Source organism: Scyliorhinus torazame, chromosome 6 (genome assembly GCF_047496885.1).
Source record: "Scyliorhinus torazame isolate Kashiwa2021f chromosome 6, sScyTor2.1, whole genome shotgun sequence".
Taxonomy (NCBI): Eukaryota; Metazoa; Chordata; class Chondrichthyes; order Carcharhiniformes; family Scyliorhinidae; genus Scyliorhinus; species Scyliorhinus torazame.
Window position 1 is genome coordinate 119,719,871 of NC_092712.1, and position 13,327 is coordinate 119,733,197.

Here is a 13,327-nt window from a genome sequence, read left to right on the forward strand (position 1 = left end):
AGGATGACATCTGGGCAACAGTAAGGGATGACATCGGTGCTATGGAGGATAAGGTTGAATCCATTTGGGTGGAAATCAGGAATAGTAAGGCGAAAAAGTCACTGATAGGAGTAATCTATAGGCCACCAAACAGTAACATTATGGTGGGGCAGGCAATAAACAAAGAAATAACAGATGCATGTAGAAATGGTACAGCAGTTATCATAGGGGATTTTAATCTACATGTTGATTGGTTTAACCAGGTCGGTCAAGGCAGCCTTGAGGAGGAGTTTATAGAATGTATCCGCGATAGTTTCCTCGAACAGTATGTAATGGAACCTACGAGGGAACAAGCGGTCCTAGATGTGGTCCTGTGTAATGAGACAGGATTGATTCAGGATCTCATAGTTAGGGATCCTCTCGGAAGGAGCGATCACAATATGGTGGAATTTAAAATACAGATGGAGGGTGAGAAGGTAAAATCAAGCACTAGTGTTTTGTGCTTAAACAAAGGAGATTACAATGGGATGAGAGAAGAACTAGCTAAGATAGACTGGGAGCAAAGACTTTATGGTGAAACAGTTGAGGAACAGTGGAGAACCTTCCAAGTGATTTTTCACAGTGCCCAGCAAAGGTTTATACCAAAAAAAGGAAGGACGGTAAAAAGAGGGAAAATCGACCGTGGATATCTAAGGAAATAAGGGAGAGTATCAAATTGAAGGAAAAAACATACAAAATAGCAAAGATCAGTGGGAGACTAGAGGACTGGGAAATCTTTAGGGGGCAACAGAAAGCTACTAAAAAAGCTATAAAGAAGAGTAAGATAGATTATGAGAGTAAACTTGCTCAGAATATAAAAGCAGTAGTAAATGTTTCTACAAATACATAAAACAAAAAAGAGTGGCTAAGGTAAATATTGGTCCTTTAGAGGATGAGAAGGGAGATTTAATAATGGGAGATGAGGAAATGGCTGAGGAACTGAACAGGTTTTTTGGGTCGGTCTTCACAGTGGAAGACACAAATAACATGCCAGTGACTGATGGAAATGAGGCTATGACAGGTGAGGACCTTGAGAGGATTGATATCACCAAGGAGGTAGTGATGGGCAAGCTAATGGGGCTAAAGGTAGACAAGTCTCCTGGCCCTGATGGAATGCATCCCAGAGTGCTAAAAGAGATGGCTAGGGAAATTGCAAATGCACTAGTGATAATTTACCAAAATTCACTCGACTCTGGGGTGGTCCCGGCGGATTGGAAATTAGCAAACGCGACACCACTGTTTAAAAAAGGAGGTAGGCAGAAAGTGGGTAATTATAGGCCAGTGAGCTTAACTACGGTAGTAGGGAAGATGCTGGAATCTATCATTAAGGACGAAATAGCGAGGCATCTGGATGGAAATTGTCCCATTGGACAGACGCAGCATGGGTTCATAAAGGGCAGGTCGTGCCTAACTAATTTAGTGGAATTTTTTGAGGACATTAACAGTGCGGTAGATAACGGGGAGCCAATGGATGTGGTATATCTGGATTTCCAGAAAGCCTTTGACAAGGTGCCACACAAAAGGTTGTTGCATAAGATAAAGATGCATGGCATTAAGGGGAAAGTAGTAGCATGGATAGAGGATTGGTTAATTAATAGAAAGCAAAGAGTGGGGATTAATGGGTGTTTCTCTGGTTGGCAATCAGTAGCTAGTGGTGTCCCTCAGGGATCAGTGTTGGGCCCACAACTGTTCACAATTTACATAGATGATTTGGATTTGGGGACCAAGGGCAATGTGTCCAAGTTTGCAGACGACACTAAGATAAGTGGTAAAGCAAAAAGTGCAGAGGATACTGGAAGTCTGCAGAGGGATTTGGATAGGCTTAGTGAATGGGCTAGGGTCTGGCAGATGGAATACAATGTTGACAAATGTGAGGTTATCCATTTTGGTAAGAATAACGGCAAAGGGGATTATTATTTAAATGATAAAATATTAAAACATGCTGCTGTGCAGAGAGACCTGGGTGTGCTAGTGCATGAGTCGCAGAAAGTTGGTTTTCAGGTGCAACAGGTGATTAAGAAGGCAAATGGAATTTTGTCCTTCATTGCTAGAGGGATGGAGTTTAAGACTAGGGAGGTTCTGCTGCAATTGTATAAGGTGTTAGTGAGGCCACACCTGGAGTATTGTGTTCAGTTTTGGTCTCCTTACTTGAGAAAGGACGTACTGGCACTGGAGGGTGTGCAGAGGAGATTCACTAGGTTAATCCCAGAGCTGAAGGGGTTGGATTACGAGGAGAGGTTGAGTAGACTGGGACTGTACTCGTTGGAATTTAAAAGGATGAGGGGGGATCTTATAGAAACATATAAGATTATGAAGTGAATAGATAGGATAGATGCGGGCAGGTTATTTCCACTGGCGGGTGAAAGCAGAACTAGGGGGCATAGCCTCAAAATAAGGGAAAGTAGATTTAGGACTGAGTTTAGGAGGAACTTCTTCACCCAAAGGGTTGTGAATCTATGGAATTCCTTGCCCAGTGCAGCAGTAGAGGCTCCTTCATTAAATGTTTTTAAGATAATGATAGATAGTTTTTTGAAGAATAAAGGGATTAAGGGTTATGGTGTTCGGGCCGGAAAGTGGAGCTGAGTCCACAAAAGATCAGCCATGATCTCATTGAATGGTGGAGCAGGCTCGAGGGGCCAGATGGCCTTCTCCTGCTCCTAGTTCTTATGTTCTTATTGTGTTCAAATTTACAAACCTGGTGACTGTAATTACTGGGCAGCCAAGGGCCAAAGACTTTAGGCATTTTTCTAAGAATTATTTGTTAATTCTATTGTGTCACAACTCTGGGTAAAGGGGGGGGTTGATATAAATGCGCCCTAGCCCAAGGTGTTGTAATAATACTTTAAAAATAATTCAAAACCCCTTCTGCTTGCAGACAGGCGGTGTGAAAAAGTAGTGCAATTTGTCTCTCTCTCTCTCTCTTCTGCCGGTAAGTTATCAGATAAATATTGTATTGCAACATATATTTAAATTTTTAAAATACTCTATTTGGTCTAATGCCTCTGTCCTCTTCCCATACAAACAAAAGGAAAATTCAGTGAAAGCTCCCACTCTTGATGGCTATCAAAAGATCTTTGATGCAAATATCTATGTGTACAGAGATACTGAAGTGAACATAGCATAATTTTAGGATAGGGGTCCCCTTATTCCAATAGTCTTCCTATTTTCACCGGTGAAACACATATGATTACCAGCCTACGGAATACATTACCTGTTATAGTACTCACGCATACGCCTGTGTATTCAGAATTGGTAGTAAGACACTTCAGGGTTAGTCATACATGAGATTCTATTATAAATATGTATTCACATCGATTTTTAAAAAGGCATGCACTCATGGGTCTGGAGTTTTTGCAGATTGCACTGGTTTTGTGCTTACAACTCAGCAAACTATAGCAAAGGATAAAGGAATTTCAAATGCAAATTACACGCAATGCAAATTATGTTTTCACTGGTTTGCTAAACAGTTGCCCAATAGTTTTCATAATTCTTTGCAGCAAAAGCCAGCCCCACCCAGAAACTGGTCACAATCCCAGAGTGAATTAAACATCATGGCGGGTTTTCACTAATCACATCCATTTGTGGGCCTCTGAGTTAGTCTTAAAATAAAACGCTAACAGACACCTTTTAAAAATGTTTAGAAATACTTGATTCACTAAAAACTGACTACTTTACACAAATGAAAATAGTAATGATCCGGTATAATTTCTTTTAATGATTTTAAGTTATTTGAAATCGGATTGTTCACTGTTGGTGGACTCTGATTAAAACAATTTATGTTCATGTTAAAACTTTTTTCAGCTATATTAATAAAACTGCAACAGGTATCATTCTTAATGGGTCCGATATTCGCAGAGCAATGGAGAGACTCAATCGACCTTTAAAAATGGTGGACGGGATCTGGATCTGGAAGTCTTCTCCCCATTTCTGACAGACCACTTTTTCACCAGTAGGGGAAAGGGGGCATGGCATAATTCACAGATGAGGGAAAAACAAACTCAACAGGTTCATTTGAACTCAAATGCTGATTTCAAACAAGCCCCATTTTCACTTCAGCAATGGCCTTATCTTCCAGTGCGGAAGTTATGAATTTATCAGGAGGTGTAAACGATCAAGAAGATCTGTAGAACTGTCAAGCTGTGAAATTTTAAAATCCTCAGCTCGTGAGATTTGAAAAAATTCTGCTCACAGATACAATAGCTGTTTGTTGACATTACCCTAAACGCTATCATTATTAATAATAAAAACAGAAAATGGTGGAAAACCTCCACAGCTCTGGCAGCATCCGTGAAGAGTGAAACAGAGTTAACTGAAGTTCTGAAGAAGAGCCATATTGGCCTCGAAACTTTAACTCGTTTCTATCTCCACCGCTGCTTCCAGACCTGCTGACGTTTTCCAGCACTTTGTTTTTATTTCAGATCTCCAACATCTGAAGTTTTCGGTTTTTATATCATTATTAATGTATCTGCTTTGCATAAATAACAATTATCCCATCAGTGTCCTAAGATCACAGTTTTATCGATGGGTCAGAGAGGTTATTAAACGATTAGCTATCTTTGATGTAGGGTTATGAATAAAAGTCTCTTTGTCTTCACCAGGGATTAAATATGCGAGAGATTTTTTAATGTTTTAAATGGGCTTTCAGGAATGGGAGTTTTTTTACTACAGTAAAGGCTGTAATAGATATTTAGATCTTTCAAAATAACGGCCAAAGTCCCAGAGAACCGAGTTTAACTTTTAAATAGCCCGCCTCGAACCTCAGCAGCACTTGCGGCAATCTCAAATCCATGTCCATGGGCAGCAAGCCAGATTCCTTCCGCAATTGGCCTTCCCCCAGCCCAATGCAAGAAGTATCTTTTCATGCAAATTTTTTATATGCATTTTGTTCTGAAATGCTGCTTACTTGAGCAGTTTACAGAAGATTTTGCATTCTGTGTTATGCAAATGAGTTTGAGTGAAATTCAATTTGGAAAGCTGGTGTAATTTTGACTGCAATTCGTGTCCAGTTTGCTGAATGCAGCCAAAGTGGCAACCATAGCCAATCATATGAAAATAGCCACCAAACATGTACTGTTGACAAAGACGTTGCTAGGCTTCAAGTAGCCCCATGAAGTTAATTTATTAGAGGGTATTTAATAGTTGCTACAGAAACATTTTAAACATCAATAACTGTTATTTGGATGAACATTTCATAGAATGAGGTGCCGTTTAATTCTCAAAGATTTAAAATGAATAGGCACAATGGAAAAGTATCTATCTTTATACTTACTTTGAACAGGTAAAAATAAACTTGCTTTGTGTCTGCATCTTCTTCTTTGTGGACACAGGTAAATAGGTACTCCACATCTAGTACGATTCCAAGAAGCCTATTCATTTCTTCTTCTGATACATTTTCCAAATGGGAAACGTGATCAGCTGAAAAACACAACAGTGCAATGTTTGTTCTTGGTTCTGCATTTCAACTTTAACAGGATTTCGCTTCCCTCTGGATAAACAAAGAAATTGCACTATTGGCTTTACAAATCCCACACAGCCCCATTTTTAAAAAAATCACAAGACCACTAACCAGATCAGGAAAATCAAGTGCTGTAAACAGAGTGACCGTTTCCTGGAAACACGTTTTGCAAACACACTCAATTTTCTTGCTAAATGATTCCATTACTTTCAATCAGGCAGGCATACAAATGTAAATGAAAAGTTCCAAACAAATCTGAAAATAAGTAAGACTACCTCACTAACGAAAGTTGTAAAAGAGGAAGAGATAGAAATGATTGAAATAAAATGCAGATTAAATTTTGTTATGAAACAGATAGATGATCTTTGCCATCTCATTACAGTCCTGATTTTGGCAGGTAGCAGGATGGAAAAGGAACAAATATATGGCAGGACTGAGTACCAGTAGATTCCCACTTAGTTATCACAACCTGAATATTCTTTGTGGCTTGTGATGACTATCTAAATTTCCTGCCTGAAACAAGTGGGAGTTTCATTGCTGTATTAAAGAAGGGGAAAACTTCAGGAAAGCTCTAAATGCTGAGTCTCCAGCACAGCAATTAAAACTGATGCAAGATAAGGGATGGGATTTTCATTCGGCCGACTGGCTGGAGAATCAGTTTTGACGCCAAAATCATGGCCGGCGCGGGTTCACGCTAAATCGCAATTATCCAGTGCCTCGAGAACGGCGTCAATGCATTCCACTCCGCATGTATAGTTTAACGCCGTTGGCATACCATTAGCGGGCCTGAAGCAGTATTCTCCGGTACATCTGTGATTCTCCGCCTCCACTGGGGCGAATCCCAAGACCACGTTCACTTGTGCTTTTAAAATTAGTGAAACAGGCACTGTGGCTGCTGAGGGAGAGAGGAGGTATGGAAAGTGACCAACATCGCCATAGTCTGCTGACAGTAGTGCCGCTTGGCTAGGGGGCTTCTGCCAGGGTCGGGGAGTAGCTGGGGGTGGCCATGAGGTGGGCTGTGGGGTCAGAGTGGACGGGCATGGAACACCTGTAAGGCAGCCATGCAGCTGCGCATGCCGCTGACTTTCCACTGTGAATTTAGGGCCACAGGTCGTATGGGTGTCCCCCCAGGCCACCCCCCTAGGTGCCCTCTGGCCCCAGCCGACCCATCAGCAGGATGAGCGTGCTCCAGTGCAACCAATACCATCTTGTTGGCTGGGATGAGTGTGTGTGAGGAGTGAAGTGTGTATATGCAGCTGCAGCTTGTCAGCCTCCCGAGTGTCAATCACAGACCTGGCCAATCCCATACCATTTCCCATTGGAATCGACTGTGTTCCATGTGGTGCCAATGCTAGCCCCTCCATGGTCGGTCCAAGCCGGCGCCAGTTTTCCTGTCGTGGAAGTCCACAAATCCTGCCCCGGCGTCAACACTTAGTCTCAGGAACGGAGAATCCAGCCGACGGTCTCAGGTAAATATGCAGGTCATTTCAACGGCCTACTCATTTTCAAGGTAAGTATAGCAAGTCTCTTAATGGCCCTCCGTGTAGTTCTTTGTTCCCAGCTGGTATTAGGGCTTTCATCAGACTTAGTCAGGTGCAATTATTTATCTATTTATTTTTGCTATCTATATTGGCAATAGAGTTTCCTACTGGGAATATTTTGAAGTGTTTGGAGAAAAAGAGGAACTGTGAAATGATGCCCGGCAGGTCAGGTTGACCGCGGGTTTCTCTCAGCTTTGTCAGCTGCTGTTGGAGAAGACTCCGCTTTCCAATGTGGGCGGTGGCAGCAGGTCTCTTCATGGCACACGTTGAGAAGCAAATGCCTGTCTAAATCTTATGCTGGAAAAATCTACAGAAGCCTCCCAATCGCAACTGCATTCCAGGCCAAGTAGGATCTTGTTTTGCATGTTTGGCCGCACCTACCAAATGCCACTAATCATTTCTGTGGGTTTTGGCAAGCCGAACTGGAAAAGGGCCTTTTCAAAGAAAAACCAGCAAGAGGCCAGGGTTCTGCCATTTGTTGCAAGTATACCTACAGCTGCATTGCAGCACAGAACCTACGGGATGTTCAGATACAATAGTCAGTGTGAACTGTAAATTTAATGAACATTCTTGCAGATTTGCTGCCGTACTAATCTATGAGGTGGTGCCGCTGAGTGAGAGAGAGGAAAATCCTCACAAGCATCTGACATGGCATCAATTTAATTTCAGCAGCCACCTGGGTTCCACAATCAGTCAGCTAGATTTACAAGGCAGCCCCTATTTATCGCGTGCCTGTGCCCTTACCTGCGATCTCTCAATCCCACTCGTTGGCAAAGGTTGCTGGTGGGTTGAGTTCTATTCTAACATGCCCTAATACTAAAATTCCGTTTGTTTCCGTGTGATTCTTGGCATTAAATTTGACACATACCCCAATGCTGTCGCCCGGCTTTGTATAACGAGCTGAGTATGTGCTTAGAATGGTCATTCTAAGGTTAGATGGTTCAGACATGAAGATTGCATGCTTATTAGCATTTGAGATTCTGGAGGGTCTCAAAGAAGTGGATTTTACTGATAATTTTATACCTTTCTTCTCCCATCCCAGATTAAATATTCTGTTAGCATGAGGACTCCATGGTGCGAAAAGATTTTAAAAAAAAATTTTTTTTTTTTTTTTAAATCAAGATTAATTCAGTGTCAAAATGTTAGATGAAACAAAAATTTTAACATGGTCTCTTGTTTTTGGTTGGGGGTACTGTTACAACAGCCAGCTGCCCACATGGTAATACGTCCACAGATACAAATAGTGATGTAAATTTGCCCTATTCAAGTAGCACTGCAAAATAAAAGCTATTCAGTTTTGATATTGTAAAACAAAATCAACTGAAAAGATTGACAGATATAAAGGATATACTAAATATTGACAAATGGAGAACTTACAGAAATATGATAACAGCAGGATTAGATAGAAAGGTTAACGACATTTGGAATTTCAGTATAAAATTAACACCCGTGCATTAGTTTTTCCTCTTCCTCTTCCCTCACCAACCATTTTATCATGGCACTTTTCGTTAAATCTCTTTCCAACAATATGCATCATCAATGTGTTATCCAATGTGTTTGTCTGGCTTTCCTCAAATTAATCTTCGAATAGTGCAAACATATTTTATTGCTTCATTAGTGTTAATACTGCTCGCACCTTCTGGTCATTGTTCCTGGAATTCAGATGTTGGGTGTAATTTGGCATTCAAAAATTTAGAACAACTACTTTTGATGATGGATCTTGCCATGTCAGAATGATGAGCTTCAAGTGGCATAGAACCGAGTGGCAGGAGCCAGCATGGGGTCCTTCTTTCAAGCAGTTTGCTATGCTCAGTAATTCATCAAGCACAGTTTTTTTTAATTTAGAGTACCCAATTCATTTTTTCAATTAAGGGGCAATTTTAGTGTGGCCAATCCACCTACCCTGCACATCTTTGGGTTGTGGGGGCGAAACTCACGCAAACATGGGGAGAATGTGCAAACTCCACACGGACAATGACTCAGAACCGGGATCGAAGCTGGGACCTCGGTGCTGTGAGGCAGCAGTGCTAACCAATGCGCCTCCGTGCTGCCCTCACCGAGCACAGTTAAGAGACCAGCAGCAAATATACACCGAATTTCAGTCATCAATAGTTTTTTCCCCCATTTTTATTATTTTTATACCACAAGCTACAATTTCCAGGGGCATCCACAGAAGCTTTGAAAAAAAAAAAGTTCCAATATATAGAACTATCTTGAGTTCCATATTACACCTCTTATAAAACAAGAACACATCCCCCTAGCAAAGTTAGCCAATGTAGAAATGTAACTGTAAAGTCTCAGGCAAGCAAGGGCGGCACGGTGGCCCAGTGGTTAGCACTGCTGCCTACGCCGCTGAGGATCTGGGTTTGATCCCGGCCCAGGTCACTGTCTGTGTGGAGTTTGCACATTCTCCCCATGTCTGCGCGGGTTTCACCCCCACAACCCAAAGATGTGCAGGTTAAGTGGATTGGCCACACTAAATTGCCCCTTAATTGGAAAAAAATAATTGGGTACTCAAGTTTCAGGCAAGTGACCACTCGGAAGTGATGTCTGTAGAAAAGTTAATTTTTATTCAGGTTCTCTCCACTCTTCCTACTCCCCGAAGGGTCTCTCGCACCCAGACCACAATTCAGGTATTTATATCCCATCAAAAGAGGGTTTAACCCCATCCCTAGGAAAAGAGGGTTTAACCCCATCCCTTAATCTGGGTAGATCATACTCAGGTGAGGCCATAGGGATGTTGCAGATCCCTGGGCCTCCTGTAGGGTAAACCCACTATCACCCACCAAGTCCAATACGTCATACATGTTGACAGAAGGGGGAATTGTCTTGTCCTCTTTGAATAACCCCATAAGGGTTTATGGTCAGTATAAGCTGTGAACGCATGGTCAATGACATATTGATGGAATTATCTAACCCCCAACACCATTGGCAACCCTTCCGTTTCTATTTTATTGTAATTTCGCTCTGCCGCAACCAAAGTGCGTGAAGCGAACGCAATGGGCAGCTCAGTACCATCGTCCATCCTGTGTGCCAAGATGGCCCCAATTCCGTACAGCGAGGCAGGTGAGCAACAAGGACTTCGCCAGGTCGAAGTGAGTCAGCAAGTGGGAAGACGACAGTCGCCGCTTTACTTCGTCAAACGCTCTCTACAGCGGCGGGTCCCGAATCCATCACTGGCCCTTCTTTAATCACGGGTGTAGCGGGGCCAAAACCGCCGCCAAGTTAGAGATAAACTTTCCGTATCAGTTGACCAGACCTGAAAACAAACAGATCGCCGTGGAATCCTTTGGTACAGGCACCTGCCGGATGGCCTGAACTTTATCGTCTACTGGCTGTAGTCCATGCCTGTCAACCCTGTAGTCCAAATAGACCAGTTACGTTGCATGGAACACGCACCTTTCACGCCACAGGCCTACAGCGGCCACTTCAACCTATGCAGTACATCCTCCAGGTTTTTAAGGTACCGTTGGTCAGAGGAACTGGTGATCAAAACCTTGTCCAGGTAAACCGCCACCTGTGGCAATTCTCAGACGATATTTTCCATCACCGTCTCGAATATGACACATGCCGATGAGACCCCGAATGGCAGGCTGGTATATTCATACAACCCGCTTTGCATGTTGATGGTCACGTATTTTCATGAGGATGGATCCAAAACCAACTGGAGATAGGCATGGCTCAGGTTGAGCTTGGTAAATGCCTTTCAGCCCCAGAGCCTCGCATAAAGGTCTTCAATCTTCGGCACCGGGTAATGATCCAGATGGGACACTCGATTGATTGACATATTTGTAATCCCCGCAAAAGTGTACGGACCTGTCAGGCTTCATAATCGACAAGACCGGTGCGGCCCAATCTGCAAATTGCATCGGGCGGATTATTCCCAGCTTCTACAAGCGGTCCAGTTCAGCATCTACTTTCAGCTCCAAAGCAAAAGGAATGGGTCGAGCTCGGAAATGGCGTGGTTGGGCCTTCAGGTCCAGTGATATCCTGGGGGAGGCCCCTTGGAGGGTACCGAGCCCCTCCTGGAACACCCCTGAGACACATGGTCCTTCAGGCTACATTCGGCATACTCGCTGCCAGTCCAAACAGAGGCATTTTAGCCATTTGCGCCCCAGCAAATTTGGGCTGGAAACTTTCACCACCACCAGCAGGCGTATCCCGGAACAAGTCGTAAGTGCAGCGGCTGATCACAGAGACTGTGGTTCCGGTATCGAGTTCCATCCTAATCACGAAACCATTGATCCGGACAATGACATAGATAGACCCCACCTGTGTTGCTGAAATGCAATAAAGGCGGTGGACCTCCTCCAACTCATCGTCGATGAAATGCGTCCGTGCTATGGGGTTGGGAGGGTTCATCGGTGCGGAGGTGGCAGTTGGGTGAGGTTTCCTGCTGGCGTCTGTCCCATCACCTCCCTCTGGCGCCGGCGCGTTCATTCTGCTCGTCAGGAATCTCCGGTGTACGGAGTGCACGGCGTCCGTTGGCGGGGAATTGGTGCCATCGATCCTGGTCCCCTGGAGTATGCACCCAACGGCAGGAGTCCAAAATTTCTGCCCGGGAGAGGGGTGTTCCGCACTCTGCTGGGTGTCGGAGGTTCAGGACGGCCATTCCTTGGAACTCCTGGACAACGTGCTCTGCCCCCTCCTGGGACGACGCTGTCGCATTTGCTTTTCTCAGGTCCAGATTATTTTCACTCAATAAGCATTCTTGGGTCGCCTCATGTCTGATTTCGCAAACCAACCGGTCTCGGAATGCCTCTGATAACGCCGCCCGAACTCAGCGAGTTTGCGCATCCGGCCCAGGAATTCCGTGATATGTTTACCCTAGCATTGAGAAGAGTGTGGAAACAAAAAAGGCGAACGATTAGTGACAGTTTTGGGTCAAAATTATTGCCGACCAGCGGAACGAGCTCCGTGAACTGGCAGTTGTCAGATGAGTCAGGAAAAGTTAAACTCTTGATAACGCTGTAAGTTTCCCACCACAAACCGCAAGGAAGGTCACCATCTGTCTGTCGTCCCTGATTATGTTGACCAGACGAAAAAAATAGTTAATTTGTTCTAGGTACTAGGTCCAATCCCCAGTCTTGGTGTTGAACATCTCAAGCTTACCGATTAGTGGCATATCTGCCACCTGAGTGGAGGCCTCCTGAGGCCTAATAGAGGTGGGCCCGTTCCAGAGGAAATGGCGCCTCCTGCAGCTTCACTTGACCCTCGTCGCCAGTAAAGTCTCAGGCAAGCGACCACTTGGAAGCAATGTCTGTGGAAAAGTTTGGTTTTATTCGGGTTACTATATGCTCATCCTACTCCCGAAGGGTCTCCCGCACCCGGTTTCATCTTGACCCATTTATACTCCAGCAGTCCTCCGAAAAGGGGGTCTAGTGCCACCCCCTCATCTGGGTAGATCGTATTCAGGTGAGGCCACAGCAACTCTGATGTTTCAGATCCCTGGGCCTCCTCTAGGGTTCTAACAGTAACATGCATAAAAAGATCTCTTACATTTTCTGGATCAAAAAAATGCAAATGGTGTTAATAGATTTCCTATTCTTTTTCTCATGAGCAGTCACAGGTCACATTTGTATTTACTAGTCCTTGCTGTGTATGTATTTTGTATGTTCAGCTAAACATCTTTAAAAGTGCCCCATTTGTTCAGAATGAAGTTTTCTTGAATACTACCTTACTGAATACTGGTTTGTAGAATTGATTGATAGCTTACATTAGATTATGCCAAATGGAATCATATTGTGTTTGCTATTGCCCAGGAAATTAAGAAACATCACGGGCGGGATTTTCCAGTCATTCGCTGGCGGTGGAGTTCTCTGGTCCCACTGGCAGTGTACTCCGCGAGTTTCCTGGTGGTATGGGATGGTTTCAATGGGAAATCCAAGTGGCGGAAGTAGAGAATCCCGCTGCCAGCGAACGGCAGGCCAAATTCTCCGTACTCACTAGCAGCGGTAACTGGGACGGGCTCGCAACAGAGGAACCCAGCCCACATTTCAATTAGCACTCTGCCTTGTTTGACAATATAGTTGTTTTTTTTTTAAAAAGAGAGAGCTTTTCTGAAAAGGAAGACAAAATAAATTTTACGGAAAAAATATCTGTGGACAATAATCTTATGGCAATAAGTTAGATTTGGCAACTTTGCTGTTAAAGAGTTTACTTTTAAAAATGTACATGTATAATATATATATATATTCAAATAAATACTTGGAAGCCAATATCACCAAATTCGAGCAACTTTGTAAGCATTGAAAGTGCAATACATATTATTACTATTAAGTAATAACAATTAGTAATTAGTAGGTAATTAAGT

The 13,327-nt window shown here is 43.4% G+C and overlaps 1 protein-coding gene across 2 annotated transcripts in view; it reads right to left on the reverse strand.

Annotated features, from left to right (window-relative positions):
* The window catches only part of kat2b (K(lysine) acetyltransferase 2B), a 153,172-nt gene that overhangs the window by 104,939 nt on the left and 34,906 nt on the right, over positions 1–13,327 (reverse strand). For both annotated transcript variants that reach the window (XM_072508734.1, XM_072508733.1), the window contains exon 3: positions 5,288–5,433. In XM_072508734.1, coding sequence (XP_072364835.1) covers positions 5,288–5,433 — 146 coding nt within the window. The remainder of the gene's footprint in view (positions 1–5,287; positions 5,434–13,327) is intronic.